Here is a 27,030-nt window from a genome sequence, read left to right as displayed (position 1 = left end):
CTAAGCACTGAGGATTATAAGCGTTGAGGTTTCTAAGCAGTGAGGATTCTAAGCATTGAGGTTTCTAAACAGTGAGGATTCTAAGCTAAGCTCTGAGGATGCTTAGTATTGAGGTTTCTAAGCATTAAGGACTCTGTGCACTGAGGTTTTTAAGCATTGAGGATCCTGAGCTTTGAGGATTCTAAGCTAAGCATTGAGGATGCTAAGCGTTGAGGATGCTAAGCAATCAGGATTCTAAGCTATGCATTGAGGATTCTAAGCAATGAGGATTCTAAGTATTGACGATTCTAAGCTCTGATGTGAGGATGCAACACGTTGAGGTTTCTAAGCATTTAGGGCTCTTATCATTGAGGATTCTAAGCATTGAAGATTCTACGTTGAGCATTTAGGTTTCTAAGCAATGAGGTTTCTAAGCATCGAGGATTCCAAGCATTGAGGTTTCTAAGCTTGGCATTGAGTATTCTAAGTATTGAGGTTTCTCAGTGTTGAGGATTCTAAGCAATGAGGATTGTATGCATTGAGGATTTTATGCATTTAGGGTTCTAAACTAAGCACTGAGGATTCTGAGCATTGAGGGTGCAAAGCGTTGAGGTTTCTAAGCATTGAGGTTACTAAAAATTAAGGTCTCTAAGCTATAAAGTTTCTAATCATTGAGGATACTAAGCATTGAGGTTACTAAAAATTAAGGACTCTATGCATTGAGTTTTTTATGCATTGTGGATGCTAAGCATTGAGGATTCTAAGCTTTGAGTATTATAAGCATTGTGGATTCTAAGCATCGAGGAATCTAAGCTAAGCATTGAGGATGCTAAGGATTGAGGTTTCTAAGCATTGAGTGTTCTAAGGTTTGACGATTTCAAGCTAAGCATTGCGGTTGGTAAGCATTGAGGTTTCTAGGCATTGAGGATTCTTAGCATTGAGGATGCTAAGCATTGAGGATTCTAAGCATTGAGGATTCTAAGCATTGAGGATTCTAAGCTAGGCATTGAGGATTCTAAGCATTGAGGATGCTAATCATTGAGGATTCCCAGCATTGAGGATTCTAAGCTAAGCATGTAGGATTCTAAGTATTGAGGTTTCTCAGTGTTGAGGATTCTAAGCAATGAGGATTCTATGCATTGAGGATTTTATGCATTGAGGGTTCTAAACTAAGCACTGAGGATGCTGAGCATTGAGAGTGCAAAGCACTGAGGTTTCTAAGCATTTAGGTTACTAAAAATTAAGGTCTCTAAGCTATGAGGTTTCTAATCATTGAGGATACTAAGCATTGAGGTTTCTACGCATTAAGGACTCCATGCATTGAGTATTTTATGCATTGAGGATGCTAAGGATTGAGGTTTCTAAGCATTGAGTGTTCTAAGCTTTGAGGACTTTAAGCTAAGCATTGCGGTTGGTAAGCATTGAGGTTTCTAGGCATTGAGGATTCTATGCTTTGAGGATTCTTAGCATTGAGGATGCTATGCATTGAGGTTTCTGAGTATTTCAGATTCTGAGCATTGAGGATTCTAAGCTAAGCATTGAGGGTGCTAAGCAATGAGGATTCTCAGCATTGAGGATGCTAAGCACTGAGGATTCTCATCATTGAGGATTCTCAGCATTGAGGTTTCTAAGCATTAAGAACTTTAAGCATTGAGGATTCTAAGCATTGATCATTCTAAGCATTAAGGACTCTATGCATTGAGGTTTCTAAGCTTTAAGGGTGCTAAGCATTGAGGTTTCAAAGCAATAAGGTTTCTCAGCATTGAGGATTCTAAGCAATGAGGATTCTAAGCATTGAGGATTCTGCGCATTGAGGTTTCTAAGCTAAACATTGAGGATGCTGAGCATTGAGGATGCAAAGCATTGAGGATTCTAAGCATTGAAGTTTCTAAGCGCTGAGGACTCTATGCTTTGAGGTTTCTAAGCATCGAGGTTTCTAAGCATTGAGGATTCTAAGCATTAAGGACTCTATGCATTGAGGTTTCTAAGCACTAAGGACTCTATGCTTTGAGGTTTCTAAGCATTTAGGTTTCTAAGCATTGAGGATTCTAATCATTGAGGATGCTAAGCTAAGCATTGAGGATGCTAAGCATTGAGGATTCTAGGCACTGAGGATTCTAAGCATTGGGGATACGAAGCTACGCAGTGAGGGTGATAAGCATTGAGGTTTCTAAGCATTAAGGACTCTATGCATTGAGATTTTTAAGCATTGATGATGCTAAGCATTGAGGATTTTATGCTTTGAGAATGCAAAGCAATGAGCTCTCTAAGCATTGAGGATTCTAAGCATTGACGATTCTAAGCACTGAGGATTCTAAGCATTGAAGATTCTAAACTAAGCATTGAGGTTTCTAAGCAATGAGAATTCTAAGCAATGAGAATTCTAAGCTAAGCATTGAGGTTGCTTAACATTGAGTAAGCTAAGCATTGGGGTGTCTAAGCATTAAGGACTCTATGCATAGAGTTTTCTAAGCATTGAGGATTCTAAGCTGTGCATTGAGGATGCTAAGCATTGATGTTTCTAAGCATTGAGGTTTCTAAGCATTGAGGTTTCTAAGCATTGAGGATTCTCTGTTAAGCATTGGAATTCTAAGCATTGAGGATTCTATGCATTGATTGTTCTAAGCCATTGAGGGATCTAAACATTGAGTGTTCTAAGCATTGAGGATTCTAAGTAAAGCATTGAGGCTTCTCATCATTGAGGATTCTTTGCAGACTTGTTTCCCTATCCTTCGCTATAGGTATGCTTTTGTTTCATCAGGTATTAGTTCACTTGGTTGTTTTTTAGTTGCATCATATGGAATATTAGTCAAATGTGTGTAGAATTTCCATCTGCCTTCAGAATTTGGGATTTTGGGATCTGCCCCAAAATGATTTATAGAACCTGACATTCTAATTTCTTGGAGTTAAGGGGCTGGGGGAATAACCCAGAAAAAGAATAACGAGAATATCCATCTTTAGTAGGATGTTAAACTGTACTATGTCTGGATGCTTTGTACATGTATTGGTCTCTGCAGTCATTTCTAATCATTCTGATTCATTGGTGAGTGAATTCATAAAACTCATCCACTAAGGGATGTTTCCAAGCAACTTGGAGCCTGGAATACCTTCACCCAGCTTTGATGGTAGAAAGCAGTTAACCAAGGTGATTTGTAACATTCACTTCTTTGCCATGAGGACCATTGATAACGCATATCGTGTAAGTGTATTTAAGGGAGGGTTATCTCTCTGATAATTCTGGAAAACAGCAGTGGGCCCTGTCAGACTAGGTAAGCTGCCTCTGCATTAAGATGTGTCTCTTTGAGTAGGATTTTGCCAAATGCAGGGTCAGGAAATAAGGAGGAGGTGGGGTAAATGGAGGAGCATAGTATTACATCGTGGAGTAACTGAAAATGTGACAACTTGGGGAAAGATTTTGGGTGGGGAGCGGAGGAAAGTGACCAACACAGGTTCTGCCTCAGAGCAGTCTCAAGTTTTCTGTGATCTCAGTATTTGAAGTTGTTTTTTTTTTTCCTTCTCCTTGAATATATTTGATGTACATCACACCATATCCTGTCTTTGTCAGACTTTGTTTAACTAGGCAGCCTTGGGCAGTTCAGATGTATCCAAGGCAGGATGCAGCCGTGATACACGCAGCAGAACTGCGTTTGATGCTCTTTTTTACACATCATTTGACTCTCAGAATATGCTGTAGAGGTCACACATAATGAAGTTGGGTGGGAATGTTGGCTTTCTTTGTTTATCTCTTATGTCCAGGGGGTAAACTTGAACCTTTGATCTGTGCAGCTCTCATGATAAAGTCATGTTGTATTTAGGAATAAGGGGGAGTGGAGGGAAGGCCTATGTTTTGTGGGCTCTGGCTTGGGGCTGATAGGATGAGAGGTATGCAGAGGCACAGCCAGAATCATTCCAGTCAAGACCTGGATCTAGGTTGAATTTGTCACACGCTCTTTATGATTCCCTTTGACTCCTAATGAAATCCCAGTCTTGTGTCATTTCAAAACCTTGTTCCCTTTCAAACGCTGTGGCCCAAATAGCAGCTTGACAATGCATAGAATTTTAACCCATGTCAGGGCATCTGGAAGTGCACTTCATTTCCCTTCTGTGCCTCTTTTTATGAGGCGAGACATTGATTTGTTAACGGGGTTTCATTCTTTTATTTCAGATTGATCTTTCCCCAACTGATGTCATGATTTCTAACTTCCAAATCAGATAAAATCAAGAGGAAGATCCCTGCAATAGGCAGGAGATTAAGCAACAAGTTAGCAGTACTGTAGGAACAAAGCTCTTATTTTCATGCATATATCCACAGTTAAAATGAATAAAGAGAAGGGAAGGTGGGAGGTGGTTGATACGTTAGATTTATTACTCAAAGGGTTTTTGCTCCATGTTTTGCAAGAGGCATCAGTGCCTTTAATCTCTCATCTCTGGTTTTGTTAGTGGCACGTTATATCCTGGCCATGTCAGAATGTAGCACAGAGTAATGAGACAAGATCTGTTGGATGGGGCTTTATGTAGCACGAAAAGGTTCCTCTGCTCACTCTTTTTATTATTTACATTCCCAGTGAAGGTTACGTGTCATGTGGGCTTTGCAGAGATAAATGGGTAACCTGAGCTTTCTGGCAGCTTCCCCAGGACTTGGGGAGGATTCAGTGTAAGGACTGACTTGGGGATTTTGAAGCATCAAACTCAGTTCTGGGCCCTGAAGGAAACATAGAAGAACATGTGTCTCGGTGTCCTGAGGAGGTGCAGTGTAGCACAAGGTGGTATCAAGGGGCTCTGGACCAAAATTACACTTCAGAACAGTAGGTGTGTCCCAGAGCAGATCAGCAGCACTGGGGTGGCTTCATCAGCACTGCTGTTATGGGGCATAGTGAATCAAGAATGAAGTGTAGCAGCTCAGCTAAGTGCAGAAATCTTGACTATTGCCGGCCAGTTGGTGCCCGGAGATGTGATTTTGGCATTGCAAATATACCTGTCAGGAGGGGAGTGAAGCTTAGAAAGGGAGTTTTAAGTGGAATAGAGATGTTTCCCCACCTGGATCCTATGGATCCACTATTTCCTGGGGTTTAAAATCAGGACTCTCTAGAAGCTTTTGTCACGTTGAATGTTAGACAGAGGTTTATCAGTCTTGAGGAGAGCAGAATTCACATCTCTGCCAGTCTCACAGTATCCTCAATTAGCTGAATTGTGGCAAACCTTCCATTTCTGAGATGTGAAGACCCTTTCTTGTGGTTTCGTTTTCTCATAGAGTAACTGAAGAAAGAATCGCTCAATTAACATGCTGCATGCTTTCCCAATGTATAGAAGAGACAGGAGTTAAAGCCGTTTTCATCAGTTGCAAGGGAGCATGTTTTATTTTGCTTTGTGCTATTTACAGCTGTTGTCCATTAGGAGTCCTCAAGAGCCTCATTCTCAACTACAACAACACAGTCCCATAAGTTTAGCTCAGCAATGAGCCTGCAAAACAGCACTAAATCATGATGATGGGAGAAAGAAGAAAATGTTTGGAAATAGCAAAATGCAACTGATGCCTTTGTGAAAAGTAGTTTTTGCTTGTTGCTGTTTTAAAGCATTACTAAGGTAGACTGTAATGCACAGCATCTAGCTGGAGCTGAATAGAGGTTGTTTTCTAATATATATATGTTTTTGTAATAAAAAGTAAGCAGAACTCCTAGTATGTCTCTATTGGCTGAAGGGATCTTTTACAGTCCATTAGCGCCTTGGGCACTAATGTATACACAGCAGTGAAAATATACTAATCTCAGGGTAAGGTGCAAGAATGATAAAGGAAAAATAAAGATTAGTACACGGCTATTGAATAGCAGAGTTCTGGTTGCTTTACTGGACCACAGTATGATTGCTCTGTATGAATTCGAGTGGAGACTCTGGTCATGCCCATCAAATGCCTATGAATGGGAAGGGGTGAATGTGGGATTGTTTCCAGACCTGTCTACATCCTTGCAGAGGAGTTGGACCAAGTGACCTTTAAGGATCCTTTCCAACTCAAAAGGTTCTGTGATTCCACCTCTGTGTTTCACATTAATTGAGTAATGATTTGTAAAGCTGTTAGAAAACTGAAGGACTTTAGTACAGCTTTGGGAGCTGAGGACATAGAAGCATAACTTGCTAAATCAGCGTTTGCTTACAAGGATGCTCAGATGATACCTTTGATTGTTTTCTGTCCCTTTACTAGAGAGCCTGTGCTCTGACAGAGCTGCAAAAAACATCATGGCATCGTTGTGATTCCCTGTCAGATAGTGGCTTCCACTAAAGCAAATGTGTCAGGTTGATTTGTGACAGCAGCCTGAGATTGTGAACATTCACAGAAGGATAATTTTAAGACACATCATTGCTTTGTCCTTTTCTTTTATTCTCTATGCTTGGCAGGTGTCTACCTCTGTCTTCTTCCCTTGGCCCATCTGTGGATTTTGCTCAACACAGATGGGATTTTCAAACAATCTGCTGTCAAATTTGGTCTCTTCTGAGCATGTGTATACAGAGAGCTTTTGGAGACGTGTAACTAGGCCAAATGAGGGTGCTTTTTCATGGGAATGGCAAATAACGTATCTGATAGCAAGACAATTTTCTCTGCCAAATTGCTAGTCTGCTTTGCAACAGGGGTTCATTAGGCTCTGTCCATGAACTGTTTAGTAAGATTCTCTCTTAAAAAAAAAAGTTGGCATCGTATCTCTGCAGCTTCTGTGCATAACATCTCCATGCCTTTGCTTTGTTTTACAGACAGTCGTCCTTATGTCTTTCTGATGGCCCGTGTTCATCCTGGTGAAAGCAACGCCAGCTGGGTGATGAAGGGGACCCTGGAGTTCCTTGTGAGCAGTGATCCCATTGCTGATCTCCTGAGGAAATGTTTCATTTTCAAGATTGTCCCCATGCTCAACCCTGATGGAGTCATCAATGGCAAGTGCGTTGTAGTAACATACTTATTGTGAATTTTCACTGGGTTTACCTGCAGGCTTTACTGCTGTATACTTAGCAGGCCTAGTCTTCAGTGTTTTGGGCCAGAATTCCTGTTGCCTTTTGCCTTGTGTTTTATTCATCCTGTGATCAGTCCTGTAAGGAGAATGTAAGTCCTGGATACAGCCCAGTGTGCTGTCTCGTGTGCATCAGATATTCATGGTTCTGTACTGTGTGGGGCCGTAAGGTGTCCCAACTGACTGGGTGAAGTATTAGCGATAGCAGACAAACTGAATCTTACTTGCTGAATGGAAAGTTATCTATTCTGCCAAATCAGCAGGGCAAACTTTATCTGCAAGCTGATATATCTGGGAATAACTGGCTTTAATTAATGCTTTATATAACCTGAATGGGGGAAAGATGTAAGGATCTATTAAATGCTCGTATCTTTATGGAAATGTTTCCGTATAATGAAACTCCCTCCTTCTCCTATCTCCTTTACTCTGTTTCCTCCCACATGCTTCTGAAGAGATTCCAAGTCTTTCTGAGCTTATGAATATACCAGTTTCTTTTTGCATTCTTCAGAGCTGCCTTTACATTGCTCCTACCCACATCATCACTACAACCATTCATCTGGTTTCAGGTCAGGTTGTGCTGATACGGTGCTGAAGAAACAGGGTAAAGACCTTAAGCAAATCTTGAGCTTATTTGGTCCTAATCTAATTCCTTTCTGTTGTGGTCTGGGCTTCAGCAGAGGGCAGCTTGGAGTGTTCTTAGCCTCTGGTCTGCGACTATGAGCATAGTTTTTTGTGTTCCTGTTCTCCCCAGGACATGAGTGTGTTGTAGTTTAGGCTGTTCAGGGGAGCTGGATGCTGCCCCCGAGTATTGGAAGCTTCTGCTGGCACCAAATGTTTCCTTGATTCTTCCAGACAGCAGAAGCAAAAATGAAAGATTGTGGCTTTCTGTTTTTCCTTTCACTCTGCTTAATTAAAGTTTCCAGCAGATGGAGGGCTGGAGGGAATGTCTGACCTTTTTTCTCCAGCTGTCAGGAGTGAGCATAGCAGAGGAAGGGTCCTCAGGAGGGACAGTGTGGCTTTTGGTGACACCTGGAATGAAGGGTACTGTCTGAGCTCATATCACACAGGAACGTGTGGAGCTTCCACTGTAGTTCAACCTGGTGATGAGTAGGAAAGTTTGGTGTGGGATAGGAGCAGAGGTCCAAGGACTTGGCTATGGCTCTGTAGCTAAGCATGAAGCCTGGGGAAGGGAGAGAACCATTCCATCATGCTCCAATTTAAATGCTGTGCTGTGGGGCCTCCCATGGCTCTGTTGCTCTTGCTTCTTCCCATGTGCTTTTTCAGTGGACTGAGGTGTTCCTGCACAGAAAGAAAAGCTTCTTTTCTTGGCCTAGAGTTTATTGGCAGCTTTTTGGAGATGACTTTTAGTCCCTTGCTGCATGTGGAAGCACATGCAGGTTTCTTTGTCCATTAATGTTCTACTTCATCTAGGTTTAAGTGCTGTATTAAACTCTGTTGTCATTCAAATCACTGCCACAAAGGGAAGCTCTTTTTCCAGGAAAAGGGTCTGTAGGCCATTATTGACTGAGTAGCTGTAAACAGGTCCATACTACTTACTTTTAGGTCTCTGTAGCACATTTCAGGAAGCCACTTATTTGCCTTGAGATTTACAATCACGACTGAATGTGTCAAATCCACTGTTTATTTTGAATCATCACTCATTTCGAATCTTCATGCTTTGAAAGTGCATCTTCTGTACTACCCATCCATCCTTCTGTTATCTGGTATTAATCCTGCTCTAGTCTCGTTACCTCGGTATCTTTATATTTAAAAAAGGGTTGAATTCTTTTCTGTTGGCAGTTCTTTTGAAGCTCCTCACTCTCTCCCTCCTCCCCAGTCCTGTGTGCTGGGGTGTGCATAATGCTTCCCTGCCCATCACAAAGATGAATGCCATCGCACGGTTACAAAGGATTTCTTCCAGCAGCCCAGCTGTGCCCCTTCCCCAGCTGACTCCCTGCTGCAGGCACAGCTCAGTGGAAGAGTGCTCATCCCAGCAGGATACCGTGCAATCACACTTCGAGAGCCTTGTGCAGCAACAAGACGATCAGGGCCTTGGTATTTGCTTTGGTTAATGTGATCTGAAAGTTGCATGCAGAGAATGTTCCTCTGTCACAGATATGATGGCAGTAATGTGATTATGCTCTGACTGTGTGTGGCTGAGCTAGGAAACAGCCTTCCCTTTCACTCCCTTTCACATCAGTCAGTACTATGAGGATTTATTCCTGTCTGTCAGTGATGGAGAGAGTTGAGTCCTGTTGCTGATGCTAAATGAAGGTAGTGGTGATGCAAGCATGTCTGTATGAGTAAGGCTGTCATCACATAAAAATAAAAATCACTACCCAATATCACATATAATTTGAGTTTGTTCAATCCAGAGAGTACTGATGAGCAGTTGTGTTCTGTGCGACTGTTCTCATGGAATCATTAAGGTTGGAAAAGAAGTCTGTCATCTGGTCCAACCGTCCGCCTACAACCAGTATTGCCCAGTAAACCGTGTCCTGAAGTACCACATCTCCATGTTTCTTTAAGGTCTCCAATGGATGGTGACTCCACCTCCCTGGGCAGCCTTTGCTCTGTCCTGAATAGCAGTCAGATGTAGGGTTTGTCAAATAAATTTCAGCTGATCTGGTAGTGGCTATATATTTTAATGTTAGACACTACTTTTTATTAAGTGCATCCTGTGTGTTGTCACACAGTAGTGTTTGACCACTGCTGGAAATGGGATGCTGCCTCTGATAGATGTATGGTCTGACCTGATATAGTTATTTGTGTGGTTTTTTTCTTCTTTACAAGTAAAAGTAGTCTTAATCTCCAAGAACGGTGCTATAAGATGGTCCAAAGTGACAGGCATTAAATTACTAAAGGGAAAGTGTCCTTGTAGGCTGATTATCTTGCGAAGGCTGTTCTGTGAAAACCCAAGGTATTGGTTGGTGTTCAGCTGACTGTTTTCTCTCATCCCTTTATCGTCTTTTTAAATTAAATCACGGATTAACAGGAAAGCTAGAGAAGGAATTCCATTCTACACAGCGGTGGAGAATCCATGAAGGAGCACAGCACTTTGATTAGGAAACTGCTGAGTTATACTGGGTGAGTGAGAGACCCGTGCTTTGTTCCTGGCTCTGCTGTTGATGAAGTATGTGACCTTGAGCATTTCCCCCTCCTTTTTTTTTCTTTCCCCTGAGTTTTCTTCCTGGGAGGATGAAATAATGACACACCACAACCTTCACACAGCTTGAAATGAGTGAAATATGTGTACCAGGAGCATTTTCTCTTCAATCTAGTTCTTCTGATTCATCCACTAAAACCAGGGTCAGGAAAGGAACTTGTAAAAGCTTATGACAGCACAAACAGTTCTGTTACAAAGAAATACCCAGCACTGTTGGCTGTTCACACTGTTCCACATAAGCTCATTACCACACAGTGGAGCAACAAGTTGCCTGTGCACCAACACTTCTCCATGCAGTTGTGTACCATCTTGTGACCTGCTTTTAGGCTGTCTTCTCTGTGCACATGCTACATACCCTTCTGTCAACAGCTTGTGTATGCAGCCATTCCTCAGTGTCTGCTCACACCTGCATATCTTCTGCACCCACGTACCTGGTGCTCCCATGTGTATGTTAGCAGTCACAACGTGGTAGTCAGCATTTTGTGGGGATTTTTTTGGCTGGACTTCTTCAGAGTCTGCAGTTTCATATAAATATTGCTATTTATTACCCCTGAATTTAGGGTTATTAATTATATCAGTATAACCTAATTTATATCACCATAAACAGCAATAATAAATAGTGCCAAATGCTAACGCGCAGTGCTTGCCAACCGTGCCCGTGTTTAATGAGTGCTTCCCCCCCACTTCCCAGAAGTATTAAATTAAAAATGATTCGGCCTTGCGATATGATTGATCAAACAAGAGGTGGAACTCCTAGATAAGTGCTTTTGTTTTAAAGAATATTTCATCTTCAGACTGCCCATGCACTGTCTATTATGAGCATCCACAGGTCTTGAACTGCCCAATCTCTCTCTTCCAAGTTCATGTCTCTCTCCTCCATTGCCACCTTCTTCCTTTTTCTTTACTCCCTTTCATGTTTCCTCTTTCTTCCCTTCTGTCTGCCCTTTTCTCGCTTTCCTTTCCCTACTGTTGAATCAAAGAAGCTTTTCAATGAGAGGAACTTGATGTGTTTTTGTAAATGAATTGAACCAATCAGTGGAGATGGGAGCCGGTGAGTCTATTTTGGTAAAGGAAGATTAATTTTTTTGGAAGCAGTGTGACTTCTTCGAAGGCATGGGGTAACCATAGTAGCTGTTAGGAAGAGGAAATCCTGATTTGCATTTTGGATTATAGCCATGGACTATTCTTTATCTGGTTTAAAAACACCCTGTTCCCTTCTGCACCTGCCTTCCCACAACACAGGCTGAGTAAGCTTTGCTGCTGCTTATAGGTAAGGCAGGTGAGCTGGGCTTTTTGTTTGTTTCTCTTTATTGATATTCACTCTCACTTTAGTCAGGCTGTTTGTTCCATCCTGTTTTACTTACAGGGCTTTGTTTATTGCGCCCTGGAATCCAGCAGAGAAAAGCTTTAACTCTGACAATTACAGAAATGGAGAGATAGAAACGTCCTCTGAAAGCCCTTTCAGAACACATTTCTATTGCATGCTCTCAGAAGGGAAACTATTAACTATTAATGTTTCCCACTTACTTTTTGAAACAAGGGCCTTTTTTTTTTTCTTTTCTTTTTTTTTTGAAGGATACTTGTAGGAAGAACAGAAGCAAGCTAGTTCTTCTACCCAAAAGCATTATCTGTGTATATAACTTCTATTTCCTCCTATATTATTGTGCACTCTCCTGCACTGAGACATTTTGTTCTCCACGTAGTCAGAGGCAGAGCTGGACATAGACAGCAAACAAGCTAAGGGCCGCACTTGAGGACTCACTTGATGACCCAGAACTGCATCCTTGAGGATTAAATCTTGAAGTAGAGGCACACAAAGCCATGTGGCTGTAGACATCCCTCCTACTCTCCCTTCCCTTCTCTTGTTTGCTTCTCTCTGATCAGAGGGTTAAAGAGGAGTTGAATTCTCAGAATCTAGTCTTGCATATCTAAATGGATGCCATGCACTTTGCAAGCACAATTTAAGGGGTCTCTCCAGACTAGCTGATGTGTGATGCGTGCATTTCTTTAAGGATAGTGCCAACGGTAGTTGGGTAGATGCGTGTGGAAGAACATTTTTGCATAAGATTCAGTCCTTACTCATTTAGAATGGCTGTGCTCTGAGCTCTGTGTTATAAGGTGGTCTATTTGCAAGCGCTGACTCGGGACCTCAGAGCAGATGAAAATGCCATGTCTGAGGAATGCTTGTACTGCATCTGGAATGTGGCTCAGGGAAGTGCTATGAACTGTGGGTGAACTTTCTTTGAGTGCAGTAGATGGTTCTTATCTAAGTGCTGCTCTCTTGCCTCTGGTGTTGCCTCAGCTGTCCCCATAAAGAGGACAGTGATCTTGCACTGGTGGTGAGGCATAACTGGTGAAAATGTGCTTCTTGTTGGCCATCACGGTCTTCTCAGCAGGCCGTCCTGAGAATTTTGGGTGCTTGTTCTTTAGTTCTAGTGAAGAGGGTCTAAGACCACTTATACTTCTTCAAGGCAAGCAGCCTTATTGTTCCTGATAGTCTCAGCAGATTCCCTATAGCAGAAGCCCATGATTTGGAAGGTTAGATCTATAGGATGTGAGGTAATGGCCTCAATTTGCACCAGGGTAGGTTCAGGTTGGATATTAGGCAAAATTTCTTTTTAGAAGGAATGGTGGTGTGTTGGAACAGCTGCCCAGGGAGGTGGTGGAGTCACTGTCCCTTGAGGTGTGCAGGAACCGTGGAGATGTGGCGCTGAGGGATGTCACTGGGCATGGTGGGGATGGGCTGATAGCTTGGCTAAATGGTCTTTCCAACCTTAATGAGTCTATGATGCTATGAAATCTGGCTAGTACATGAACAACATAAGATAAAATATGGGTATGTGATTCTTTAAGTCTTTGCAGCTTCTCCCTTGGTGGACCCAGAACCAGAGTCTGATCCTCCACCAAACTCTTCTCAGTACATCAGTATGCTGTGGGAGATGACCCTATTTCAGACAAAGCCTTTGCCCTGTGCTAACGTGGCAGTCCATCCTTGGCTCTCCTATGGTAAACCTCTGTTGGCACGCAGCTACACCCCAGGACTCCTGACAGCACTTCTAATGCAGTATTGTTTATTCCTTCCTTTATCAGCTGGAGCTGTTGGGCTCCCCTGAGTTATTAGATCTATTCGCTCATTGTCAGTGTTTCCTCCTTTGTAAATATGTCCCCATATGTCTCTGCTCCTGAGGAATATGCTTTCTTTTCTATTTACTGCTTTTCCCAGGCACCCACCTCCTCATTGCTCTATCCACCCAGTGGCCCAATAACAGCCACAGAGATAAATAAGCAACATAACTCTTCCTAGCTATTGTTGTTATTGTTGTTGTTGCCGCCCTGCATAGTAATACATATAATAACAAGGAAACAAATCTTATTACTAAAGTAATTACAATAAATAAAAAGCTGAGAAGGGAGATGAAGGAAGGGTCTGTCAGGGGAGTGATTGCAGTAGGGGTTTTTAAAATTTAATTTACTCGAGATGTTCTTTGCTGCTTTATTGATACCCTGCTGAGGGGGCTGCGACTAATTAGCAACCAGCTGTTGTTCTAACACACCCTCACCTAATTTATTGTTTCGTCAAGTCTCTAAAATAGGAGTCTGTCTGCTATCGTTGTCTGTGGGACTCGGCACCAGTCTCATGTCAGCAGTTGGTTTTATTGCTTGGTGCTTCTGTTTTCTGAAAGCTGAGTAGCTGAGACTTTGGGTGCTTTGCTGCCTTTCCTTTTATTTTCCAGCACTTTCCATGCGCTTTCAGGAGGTCGGGCAGGAGAATACGCTCAGTCTCTTGAATTATAAGAGCTTGTCCCAGAGTCCAGAGGCCTGTTATTATAACAGGCCAACACAATGCTAGATTCTGGTAAATTGCCCAGAGGGCTGTGCCACTGTTTGTATGCCTTGGTAGAGACCAAAAAAGACCTCACAGAGGAGGTCTGGCATAGATAGGGCCAAGGGTTTCTTAATATGTAATGTCTATGATCTTGTTCTCTTGCTTGTCAATATCCTATGGAAGTGCTGTACTATTGTTTGCCTTTGGAGAAAACAGTATCATGTCTAAACATCCACAAAAACGAATTAGTTAATGGTCATTTTAAGAACAGGGGGGACCAAATGCATTGTCTCTTGTTTCTTTGGTCTTCCAGTCCCAAAAGCACGCACAGTGTTTGCTCTGAAACAGTAAAGGTTCCCCCCATGAGGTGCCTGCAGCTCCCTCGATGCTTTCATACCCAATCTGTTCAGATTAGTCAAGGTCACTTGGGAATTTCACTGCACTTGAAGATTACTTGATATGAGCTCAGTGATATTAATGTCTTGGACTACTAAACAATTCAGCTTTAAGCCTCAGAAATTATTCCATTTTATATGGCTACTACCTTGTATTTTCAAGGTAGCATGAATATTAGATATGAACACGATGTTCCGTGGGCTCAGAAAGGAATTATTTTTGTTCAGCATTCATGTCTAGTCTCCTGACTGACAACGGGAGTTCATAATCAGATGTCTGCGCTCCTTTGACAGTTCTAAGAGCCAGGAGGCTGATGTACAAAGCTAGCTTTTAGTAAAGTTAATGAGTTGATTGAATTATATTCTTATTTGCATTAGTTTGAGTGTGTATGATTATCTTTTGTTTGTTATTATGCTCATTTAAGTCCATTTGGTAATATATTATTCCCATAGCAATTGTGCCTGTGCTAGGCTCTGTGCAGACAGGCAAGGACCAGCTTGTCTCTTGTTAGGAGCTGATCCAATACTGGCACAGCGTGCTTTAGAATTGGCAAGAACAAAGAGGATACTGGGGTGCTGGCTAATGGATCTGTTGTGAAGGCTAATCCATTTTCTCATGATGTACTTTATGGAGGTGGAAGCTTTTGTAGTTACTGCTTTCCTTCACTGTTTCTTCTTAGGATGGGGGGGAGAATCTCACTGCCGTGACTTCTTCAGCCACCCAGGGAAGATTTGTGAGGTTCAGTATCATCAGTGAAGGGACTGGAGAACGCTGTAAGATGAGGGATTTCTTTATGCTTTCTTGAAATTGTCAGGATGCACCTGCAAACCCTGAACCCAGTTCACCCCATAGTTAAACACTACAATGAGATGTCACACAGATACTAACGAACTTGGATTTTGCATCTGATTCCTGGTTGTGGTAGGCATGGAGTACCGACATAAATGCTGAATGTACTGGGTAGAAGCTCATGTCATGAGTGCAAGGGCTAGTTTTGATCACTTATCTCAAGACCAACTCATCTTACCCAAGTTAATGCCTTTTGGAAGCTACAGATTCAGACTTGGAGTTGTTATTCATGGGATGGGAAAAAAGTCCACAAAATGAAATTGTAAAAACTTCAGTTTTATAGATGCAATGAAGAATGTCCAATACTTTACTGCAATATCCACACTACCTGGAAAGCTGAAATTGCCTGGGAATGAAGATTATTGTCTCTCATAATATACCTTCATATATTACTGTGTAATAAATCGAGCAGTATTTCTTTCACCCTGCAAACTGGACATCCCTGGAGTTCCAAGTGACATTTCAAATTTTATACGACCATTCAGTCCCTTTTAAGTATTAAAACACATCATTTTTTGTGATATATGCACAGAAGTTCTTTCTAAAAGCATATGAATAAAAAAACTTGGAGCTTAGTTATGCAAAGGTAGAGCTGCCTTACTGCGTGTTGGCTTTTAAATGTCTCTGTTTAGTTAGCTCGGTATTTTAGCTACTACTGTTCTTTAACATCTCTGTTTCTGTGTTTCTTTTCCGCTCTTCCCTGCCCTCTGTTTCATTTGAATAACAGATTCAATTGAATAACAGCTGGCAAAGTACAGTGGTAGGAGAGCAGATATGTGACTGCCTTGGGTTGGAGAAATGGGCTGGCAATTGGAAAATGGTGTTTTAAAAAATGGGACAAAGAGGCATAACAACAAAAATAAGCTTCATCTGGAAGCCTGTATTTTCAAAATTGCTTGTTCAAAAATGCACCCACAGAGGACCAGCTGAGGTTGAATAGTTCACCTGTGTACATGGTTCATATGATTGCACATGCAATTAGGGTAATTACACGGGCAAATTTTACCCCAGTAGTTTGAGCAAATTGTCACCTTAATTTCTGAAACCAGCTGCATGTCCCAGGGAAGCAGCAAGAGAATGAAAAACAGAAAATTAAGTTGATGCTGGAATGACAAAGAGTGGGAAATCAAAACCTCTCCTGTGACCTGAAAGACAGCACTGCTGGGAGTCAGGGAAAAAAAAGTCAGCCACACTTCTAATGCTGTAAAGCGTTGGAGTCTTAAAGGGATAGAAAAATGAAGAGCTTTTTGAAGTCATCTGGCCCAGAATTCAGAATTTGAGCTGGAGGAAACAATATGAAACAAAAAGAAGAGGGTGAGATGGGCAGCAAAGGGGGCTTCAGTAATGATGACCTTGTGTCTGTATGCACTGTAGAACTACGAAGTTGGTATTTGAACACACCCCAGCTCGGTGATGTTGTGATCCTGTTAGGAACCTTCAGATTAGCACGGTGATACTTCATTGCATGGGAATAGTGATTATTTTGGCATTAAGTTGCTGTAGAGATCTTGCTGTGTTCAGAGCTCAGCCACTCTTCCTTGTACTGTTAGAACTGGCTTGTAAATTCCACAGGTGGATGTGTCCCTGTACGAGGTGCTTAAATATTCCATTACATTCGATAGAGCCTCTTCTGCGTTGTTTGCTTGAGGAAGTAGAGCACAGTGAGGAAGTGGTAGTGGACAATACAGTCTAGATCCTAAACCACCTTTTGGGTCGCTTTGATTTGTCTCCAAAAATGATAAGTACTTAAGGTATAGTTATTATAGTTGAAGAAGTCCTATTACTCCTACTCCTGTAAAGTTATTATGCAGTGACAACGTTCTGGGTGAGTACAGGGGTTCTTTCTATGTATATCACATGGCATCTCAGATGGTAATGTTTCTTTATCTCCCATATCTCTAATTTTTCTCCCCTACATGTTCAGAAGCTCAGCTTTTGATTAAAAAAAATCTATCCTCCATTTAAGGGGCACCTGGTCCCACTGAGCACCATCTAAAGCAAAACTTGCTTCCCAGGTCTATCTCTGGTCTGTGACGTTTCTACCAGTAGATAACAATGATAACAGTAATGTAAACTTTGAGGAACATTTTGCATATTCATTGTCTGGTAGTTTAAAGGCTTTTGTATTTTTTTTTAATGTAATTTAAAATATACATTAAAATTTTAAATTATATTAAAAAAAAAAAAAAGATTTAAAAAAAAGTGTCTATTTTTCTGTCATCCCCCAAATGGTTATGACACATAAGAGGATGTAAAGTGCAGAGCAGCTGAACAATCATAAACTATTTTAATACCACTTAAAAATGAGAAGAAGCAGGAAAAGAGGTTTGGGTATTAATGAAGTTTATTGCACTCGTCTGTCACTTCTACAGAGCATGATTGGGGTTTTAAATCCTTGCTCCAGTGACGTGGAAAAAAACGTGGTGGTCTTTCATCCAAGTCCCTTATAGATGTTATTCTGTCACAGAAATCTCTAGTACCACATTTGAGCTCACGGTGAATTCTATGCTCCAGTGGATGTAATGTTAAGCAAAGCAGTTCTGGATTATATTTGTGGTAGCAGAGCTGTAAAGCAGAGCCTGAAAGTGAAGTCAAGAGTTATAGGAGATTATGGCTGTTACATTTTATTTGAACTTTTTTAGGTGATTCAAGGTAAGCTCCTTGGATTTAGGCTGAGATATCTGGGGAGTCAAGGCTGGAAAGACAGGCCATACTCTGTGGGTTAAACCATTTGCAAGGAATACCCAAACCTCTTTCTAGTTGACCTGTTTAGTGTCTCACTATAAACATATATTAACATTCAGTGTAGAAAGCTCACTGCTGAAGGCAGCAGAGGGGTGACTGTTCCCCACCCCCTCCAAAACATGTCAGGGAAGAAAGCTTGCTTTGGAAGACCTCCATGCCTGGGTGATGCATTGCATGTTTTTGTGTGTGTGCTAGTTTTCAAGTGAAGAGCACCAAAGAACTGCACTAACTGAATTAGCTGTAATTTGTCTCTTTCTGTGATGTGCAGGTGAGGGCACCCTTGAACTGTTCTAGTTCTCTGTCTATCTTTAGACTGATTCGAGCAGCACAGGATCTCATCAAGCATGTAGTCTGTTCAGAGGCAGTGGCTTTGAGCCTCCCAACTCATAATACTAATACAACTGGGAATCTAAATAAAAAGGAGAATGTTAAGAAAAAGTCTCTGTTGCTGTAAGCAGAAATAATCAGAATCAAGTCTATCTTTCCATTATGTGGTTTCTTACAGAAACAAAAGCCCAGCTCGGGGCTGTTACTTATAATGAACTGGTTTGGCCAGTGTTCGTGCCTTTCCCTTTTTTTTGTTGCCATGTGTCAATTCTGACTGTGTGTACTGCTATGACAGCAATTTATTTCTTATATCTTTTGTCCCAAAGGGTGTCAAAGAGCCATAACAAAACTGTATGTACTTTAATGTCAGGCATTGCTTAGTGTGCTACCTTTGGGCTGCTACAGAGTAGTTCTTTATAACCTCTGAACCTGTTGCCTATGAATACAGGACGTTGCTGGATTTAAGCCATCGGGCAAAAGTCACAGCAACTGGGTGTGCAGCAGTTATTGTGAGCTACAGAGTGACTGAAAGAAATCCCTTAGATGCAATCAGACAGTGTCCGTATTCTGTTTTTGTTTTCCCCCAGCATTTTATCCATCTTTGAGAAACACCTGGCAGCTCTGAAACCACAATTGTACTTGCATGATCTCAAGTGGAATGGCTGGTCCCTAAACAGCATGTGTCTACCAAGCACTATGTCTCCACAAACTACCTGCAGGGCATGGTTTCTTGCTTAAGCCTGATGTGAGCTTAAATAAGGAGTTTGCTTTGAGGTTTGCCAAGAAGCGTTCTTTGTGTGTAAATGTGTATGCAGCCATAGAGTAATGGAGACCATTTTGACACAGGCTATCAGGATTGAAAGGCTGCAGTTTTGCTTGGAGGTTACGTATACGTTTTTATATGCAATTAGTTAAGTTGGGGTTTAGGCATTTAAATGGCCATTTGTGCTCTCACTTTTGAATATTATGCTCATCCTTTGGGAATGAGCTTGTGCAAATTAGGCATGAAAATAAGCATACGTTTTGTGTGCTGTACTGTCAGCATTTTGCTGTATTTGGTAATAAACTCGTATTGATTTATCAGGTTTTTTTTTCCCTCTCTTGATATTTCTGCTGTAATCTGAAGAATGTGAGCTGGTGGCTACAAAGCAGCAGTACAGCAGTGTTTTCCTTTTCCTAGTGACTGACTCCTTTAATTGTTCCTGTAGCATAAGCTCATATTTCCATCTAACTCTTATTTAGGATACTCTCATGGTGAGTTGGAATTCATCCCTGCTTTGCCTTGTGGTTGAGTAGTGACCAAGACTTGCCCCTAGCTGATTTATCCTTCTTTTATCTTCTTTCCCTTCATACCCACACAAAAAAAGTCTGTCTGTGTACCGAACTGTGAAATACATGGGAATACAGAATTGATATTGTTGGTTCAGAGCTCCATCCTGGAAGCTTCAGAGAAAAAACTGCTTACAGGGGGATGAAGGCCTTTGAAGGGCTTATTAGTGACTTGGCCTATGGGCTTCCTGGGGGCTTGCTAGACTCTGCTGTATCACAACTTTAATGTCTCCACATAAAGTTATCTACTGTGAATACTTAATAAGGGGGATGAAAAGATCAGATCAGTTGATGAAAAGAACAGTTCGAGCTGATGCTAAGTTGCTGCCCCAAAACCTTGAGGATACTGAAATTTGCAATGAAATTTGGAACCTTTGAGTCAGCTGACTTATGATCCATTGTAGCATAATAATATACACTGTTGTTTAATATACCTTCCATGATTCTACTGTTAGAGTAGGCATCAAGACATGAGAGCAGCATTGTGAGTGCCACAAAGGGTAAGAATTTTGTCAGTTAATGTTCATTGAGGAAGAAATTAATCTTTGGTTCTTTCACATTAATAATCCTGTTAAGGGTTGGCTTAATGAAGTTTTACTGACTAATTTTCGAGCTGTAATTTGCCTGTGATTCTTTTGAAAATTTTTTAATGAAATGGAAATTTACATAGACTGCACAACAATAACCTAATGAAGTGGCAAATCATATTTTAAAATCACTTGTGATTCCAAATGGCATCTTAATTCTTGGAATTGAAAACCATTCACACTGAGAGGTTCTGAATCATTGAAAGTAAGATGGAGCTTTTTCTAACCCAGGAAATGCTAACGAGTACAAAATGAGTCTGTGAAATGGTTCATGCAAGCTTGGACCAGTTCTGTGTGTTGCTGAAAGAAAATGAAATAGAGAAGATCTGAAAGGAAGCCCTCATCTTCTTGAATGAATGCTATGGAGAGTCTGTGCTTGGGTAGCACAAACATGATACTGTCAGTGAATGCAGCCAGTACCGAGATGGGGCTGCATTCCTACAGACTAATGGCAAAAGAGCCTGGATGGATCATGGTCTGATTGTCATCTCTTAACACTTGAGAGGGAGCGCAAAGAGTGATGAATGTATGTGAGTGTTACAGAGAGCAGAGCTGAGGCCCCAGCAGTGGCTCCAGTCTCCTCTTATGTTTTCACAAATCACCTGGGAACTGACTCAGTGAAATTTTTCATTATAGAGTGATTTCTGATTACTGTAGGTAGCCCAAAACAGGGCCTACTGGGTAATCTCTAGAGGCTTTCCTGGGTGTTTTAACTCCATTCCTTGCCCTTGAAGAGCTGAGATATGCCTCCATTAAGCAGCCGAGTTCAGGAGCTTATCTGCATTGCTTTAAGCTTTCTAGTTTCGCATCAGCCCATTAGAGAACCTCTTTCCTGGGTTGGAAAGGAGAAGGAATTCTTTAGATCTGCCAGTATTTTTCTAATACCTGATGCTCATAGGCTGCTCTTTTTACACTTTAAAATGTCACATTGGATTCCTGATGGAACTGGAGATTTTTATCTTCCTCTTTTCTGCCAGACCTGACATTTTTCTGGTTTTCTTCTACACTGAAGGCTTAATTTCTCACATGTGTGAGACAGAGTGAAAATTAAACAAACAAGCTGGCAGATAGATAGAATGGTTCTTCATGTCTGGAAAGCTGCAATGAGCTGTGACTTAGGAATTACAATGCTTCATATTCAAACTTTTCTTTTTGATGCATTGGGGTGGCACAAGAGCTGACAGTGACATATGGAGAAGGCCCTGTTAGGAGGATTGAGGCTGTTATGTGATAAATGACACAGTATGTCAAAGGACTTCTATTATCCATCATGCTGGCTTCCTCTGAACACGGTCTCATTGAAAAGAGAAGTAGCTGCACGTACAACTGGGGGATGCTGTAATAGGGTCAGTGGTATGCTCCAGAGAAAATAAGAAAGCTGGCAAGTACATGTTTGCGTGGGAATTGATGACTCTGGAGCTTTGAGTTCAGAATTTTCAAGTCAAATTTAATTCAAATATCTGAGGTATCCCCACTGTACATTTGTGTCAAGGATGAGCCCTACCTTCAAAAGAAGCTTTCTCAAAGCTCGCTCACGTATTCAGAAGGCTTCAAAAACCCACCAAGTTTTCAGTGTTGAGAAGCTAAGCTTTCTTAGGAAAAAAAAAGAAAGCTATTTATTATCAAGTTCTGGACTGATGGCATGATTCTGGCTGCTAATAAATCCCCAGAGTTCTCTTATTGCGTTTTTTTAACCTCTGTTGACTGCTTTGACTCTGAAATGCAGTGGAGTAAAAGTTGTGATCTGCGCTTTCCTATATGCAGGAGACATGTAAGTACTGTTGCCCTTATAAATACAAGGGATAAAAAGTACTGCTGACGGAACAAGACTTTGTCTCTCGTGACCTGATACAGAAATATCCTCTGTAAGGCGCCTTCCACCCTTCTTGACCATACAAGTTAAGAATCAGAGCAGGCTTTCACAGCTCTGTGCCTCACACTGGTGGAGAGTCTGTCAACATTTTCCTCTCTCTCATCACCCTTAACCCAACAGTGCCTCCTTGTTTGTATAATCTATGTCAGAATGACGCACGAACTGGGGGCTGTTCAAGAGAAGCGAGGAATGTATGGCACGGCACAGGCACTCATCCTTTTCAACCTCCTTTAGACCATCTCTTTTTGCAGTACCCATAATAGCTGTTTTTTTCCCTGCTTGATTAATGGACCCTCAATAGCTATGTAGTCTATAAACCCAGACAAGACAAGTAGCCTGTCTCTTTTGATCCCTGCACCCTAATAGCCTGATTTTGACTCCGCTTAAGTGGTGTTTATGTGCCCACATGAGCGGTAGTAATTGGTGCAGAATATCAAATGTCACTATTTGACATTTCATTCGTAACAGTAGTATTTAAAGTAAAGGCTTTAACTTGATGATTCATCAGTAGCCAGTGTCAAATGATCTGGGACGGTCGGTATTTTAAAAGTGTCAATCAACAGATGGATCACTCTGGAGATAATTTAATCAGAGCCCATCAGTGAACTGGCCTTAAAAAACAATCCTTCAGGATTATTGTCACAGCCGTATTGTTTAGAAGATGAGAGCGGTGCTTCCTTGGGAGCAGGCTTGGTAGCAGAGTGGCTCCTTCCATAGCTCCTCTAACAAGCCTGTTTCCTGAGAGGATGGAGTTGCAACTTCCTCAGTTGACTCTGCCCTGTAGTTAAATACAGGACTTCAGGCTCTGTTGCTGTTGAGCTGAAAGCTCTGCTTCTTCAGAACAAAATCTGCAAAACACAAACCAGCCTAAATATATAGATAACTTCACCCCCTCCGACTCCTAGCACTGCTGTGCTCTGTTTTATTTGACAGTACAGCTTTTTCTTCACCAACTCTTCATGTGATGAGACGCTTATTTCAGCTGTTGACCCCTATCAGTGACCCCTCACTGGGAGATCAGGTGTAGAGAACCGGGCTATTATCTACCTTCCACTCCTGTGTTTCTAATCAAAGCAGCCGATTTTGCTAATGCATACAGCTGAAGTCACAGTGAGGAAGACCTGGCTGAGTACAGAGAAAAGAAGTGCTTGGAACGGTAGAGCAAGGGGTAAGAAATCCTAAGAGTAAGAAAAATCAAGCTGGGAGAAAAGATGAACAAGCAAAGCAGGGAGAAATGTTAAATTCAGTTTCATATAGAATGTACAGCCATGGCAATCAGTTCGTGGAGTGAGGCAGAGCATCACCCTCCATGCACCTGTCCATCCATGTTCCTTTAGCTTTCATACTCACTGAGGTGTCAGCAGCACGCAAGCGTTGTATTAGATTTTCAGTTTATATATTTAAGATAAAGCAGGTTAAAAAAATGAAATCCAGAGCGGATCTGAGAGGGTTTAGTCCAGGTGAAACACATACTGTGCTCTTCTGACCCAGGCATTGAATTCTTTGACATCTCAGATGCACAGAGTTCTGAGCCCCAATGCATTGGGTTCACAGAAGAGGAGATGGCAGGACTGTCACTTAGCATCTTCTGTTTCAGAACTTACGGTCCGTGCTACTACTGGCAATCACTGTTTACGGTTATTACCTGTAACCAGGTAAACCTTGTTAGAAAGGGCAGTGATGCTTGATAATGTATCAGGCATTGCTGCTGTTCCCTTCCTTGCAGTATTAGCATTGGTTCAATCATTTGAAACTCAGTTCCTTTTCACCATGATGTAGAGCTGTTACTGTTGTCACGTTGATGTATTAGGCGGCACGAACTCACGGGATGTAACGCGATAGGCCTCCCCGTGCTCGGTAATGTATATGTATGAGGCTGAAATTGGAGCCCTATATAAGGGTCTCACACGGTTCATTAAACGCCATTTTACAGCTCACCATATTGGTGTGATCAGCGTGTAACTTGGTCATGGGGCCGTCAGATGCACATTCTCAATGATGGACGTAGTTCTTTAGGTTACCTTACACAAGGCAACAATTGGTGCCCCGTGTGAGGATGTCCTGAGAGTGAGTGTGCGACGGCTAACCGCGAGACGGACGCGAATCCTACGGTTAGATCCCGTGGAAGCGCCGGAGGGGCGATATATTGGCTGCAGCTACTGATTATCCTGCGATAAGACCGTGGAAGACCGTGGGACTTTGGGCCCGGGTATATATACAAAGGGTGCGAGGACGTACGGTGTCGAGCACCAGAAAAAACATGGATTCCGTCACAAAGGTACTATTACGGGTTTGTAAAACCCACTGCGGTAGGAATGCTCCTTCTAAGAAGGAGATTGTTGCCGTTATTACTTTTTTGCAGGAAGCGGAGCTTTCACCCTCCCCTTGTAATTTGCTCGATTCGGAGCAGTGGGAATCTTTCACCGCTGCCCTGCTCCTAAGAGCAACAAACGATTATAAGGCGGAGGAGTTAAAAACCTGGGTTTTGGTCCTGGGTGCGCTTAAAGCGGCTAAGGAGGAGAAAAAGATCCAGGCAGTCGCGAATGGGGTTTTTGGGGTGGGTTCCGGGACGTCTGGGGTCCCGGAGGGTACGGAGGAACCGCTCCCTTGCGGCGACTCCGTACCCAAGATGGCGCCGACCACGCCGGCCGTTTTCACAATGGCCATGGCGGCGCCCGAAACAACTCCGGAAGGGATGGCGGAAGTTGCCTCATCTGGGGAGGCGCCGCCATATTATCCCCGCCTATACCCCTGTTTGCAGAGTTTTCGTTCACCTGAGGGGGGTGGGTCCTGTCCGAGGGAGGGAGAGTCATGGGGGGAGGCGCGCCGTGGAGGCGTTAAGCCACCCCTAGACCCGTCCCCGGAGGAGGGACCTCATTCCCCGAAAGGGGAGGAACGAAAGGTACTGCCTGCCCCTACCCCTTTGGTTTCGCCTCCCGAGGAGGGGGAGGAGAAAGGGGAGGAACAAAAGGTACTGTCTGCCTTCACCCCGTCGGTTTCGTCCCCCGCGAAGGGGGAGGAGAAAGGGGAGGAACGGAAGGAATTGCCTGTCCCCACCCAGTCGGTCGTGGTTCCCCGGAGGAGGGGGGAGAAGTGGGAGGAGCGAGAGATATCGCGTAAGCCCACTGATTGGACTGACATTTGCGATACAATGCGAGAGGTGGGGCTCAAGGAGCGGGACTGGGCGGTGTTCCCAATTGTAGTCAAACAGGAGGGACCGGTTTGGGTACCTTTGGAAGAAAAAGGAAAAAGAACAGATAAAGAACTGCTGCTAGTACCAACGAGAAGGACATCTGTTGTATCACTTGCTGTGTGTCTTTGTGTAATTGCATTCATTACCGGGGGAGAGGGTACTCACTTAACATCACAACCAGAAAATATTTGGGTTACATGGTCTAATCGAACTGGGCAGAAAGATTTCTGCCTTAGCCTGCAGTCAGCCACATCACCGTTTAGAACATGCCTTATAGGTGTACCCAGGTGGGACCCAAAGGAGTTTAACGGATATGTGCATAAGAACAACTGCAAGAGAGATGCAGTGGACAAAGTTTTCTTTATGAAAGCATTTGAGTCTAAATTCATTGACTGGGCCAGAATGTCTGCATGTTTTATTAGATCCTTGAACACCTCCTTGCCCTGGGATCCACCAGAGTTGCAGCTTCTTGGATCCCAATCGGTTGGTAACGTAACATGGAATAAGAACTCTCAAAAGTGGGAACGCCCGGTTAGATGTTTGTATTTTTCGGGTTTTAGGACACCAGGTCAACTGTCCAATCGCAGGGTATGGGAAGGCCTACTCGGGAATGGGGCACCATTCTCAGGAACAACTGGGTCGGAACCCTTTACTTTACTTAACCCCATTCAATTTGACACATATAGCTTGTCAGGGGCATATTGTGGTTTCTCAGCTGAAAGGGTGGAGGGATTCTCCCATCCCTGCTCCGGGGATGGCTCCAAGAATGGATTTGCAGACCAATGCATAAAGCAGGGTGGGAGGTGGCTCTCTTACAATCAGAAGTATGTGGTACGTCATCCTAACGGGTCCACCTATAATCTCTCATGCTACTGGGGCCCTGACGATCTGGCATGTTCTGGTTGTTGTTCTCGAAAAGAACCTTTAGCTGGGGAAGGAATAAACTGCAATGGTACAGCCAAGGCCCTTCCTAAGGACATATTTTTGATATGTGGGGATAGAGCTTGGCAAGGGATACCAAAGAATCCAGTTGGGGGGCCGTGTTATTTGGGAAAGCTGACCTTGTTGGCTCCCAATCACACTGCAATGATAAGTGTTATGAAAAAGATCGATCGAGCTCGACGCCAGAAAAGGTCAATAAAAACATTGGACCAGGATTGTAGTGATGAGGTTCAGCTGTGGGGTCCCACAGCTAGAATCTTTGCATCCGTCTTAGCTCCGGGAGTAGCTTCAGCCCAAGCCCTAAGAGAAATTGAGAGATTGGCATGCTGGCCCGTGAAGCAAGCTAATGTCACCACAGCAGTCCTGTCGGAACTCCTGATGGACGTTAACAACATCAGACACGCTGTTCTTCAAAATAGAGCTGCAATTGACTTTCTGCTGCTTGCTCAAGGGCACGGGTGCAAGGACTTTGAAGGGATGTGTTGTTTCAATCTGAGCGACCACAGCAATTCGATACATAGGAAGTTGGAATGGATGCAAGAACACACGAAGAAGATCGCAATAGATGATGCATTCGGAAGCTGGTTGGAGGGACTGTTTGGTAATCTGGGCCCATGGCTTAAGCAGTTTCTCAAAGTATTAATCATAGGTATTTTATTCTTTTTAGCTTTAATGATTTGCTTACCTTGTTTGTTTCAATGTGTCCAGGGTTGTTTACAGCGTATGATAGAAAGAATGTTTAACGAAAAAATGGAGTACCAACGGGTATATGATAAACTTTGAGAAGAAGGAACTGTATAAACCCAAGATGCCTTGGATATAATCA

General features: G+C 42.6%; 1 protein-coding gene across 1 annotated transcript in view; it reads left to right on the top strand.

The window, feature by feature from the left end:
- The window catches only part of LOC146760360 (cytosolic carboxypeptidase 4-like), a 215,414-nt gene that overhangs the window by 103,996 nt on the left and 84,388 nt on the right, over window positions 1-27,030 (top strand). Inside the window, exon 2 of the mRNA XM_085551583.1 lies at window positions 6,721-6,901. Coding sequence (XP_085407709.1) covers window positions 6,744-6,901 — 158 coding nt within the window. The 5' untranslated portion in view covers window positions 6,721-6,743. The remainder of the gene's footprint in view (window positions 1-6,720; window positions 6,902-27,030) is intronic.

The sequence above is a fragment of the Coturnix japonica genome, chromosome 6 (genome assembly GCF_054131305.1).
Source record: "Coturnix japonica strain WE chromosome 6, WE-NBRP24, whole genome shotgun sequence".
Lineage (NCBI taxonomy): Eukaryota > Metazoa > Chordata > Aves > Galliformes > Phasianidae > Coturnix > Coturnix japonica.
The sequence above is the reverse complement of the archived record's forward strand: the minus strand, read 5'-3'. Positions and strand labels throughout refer to the sequence as shown.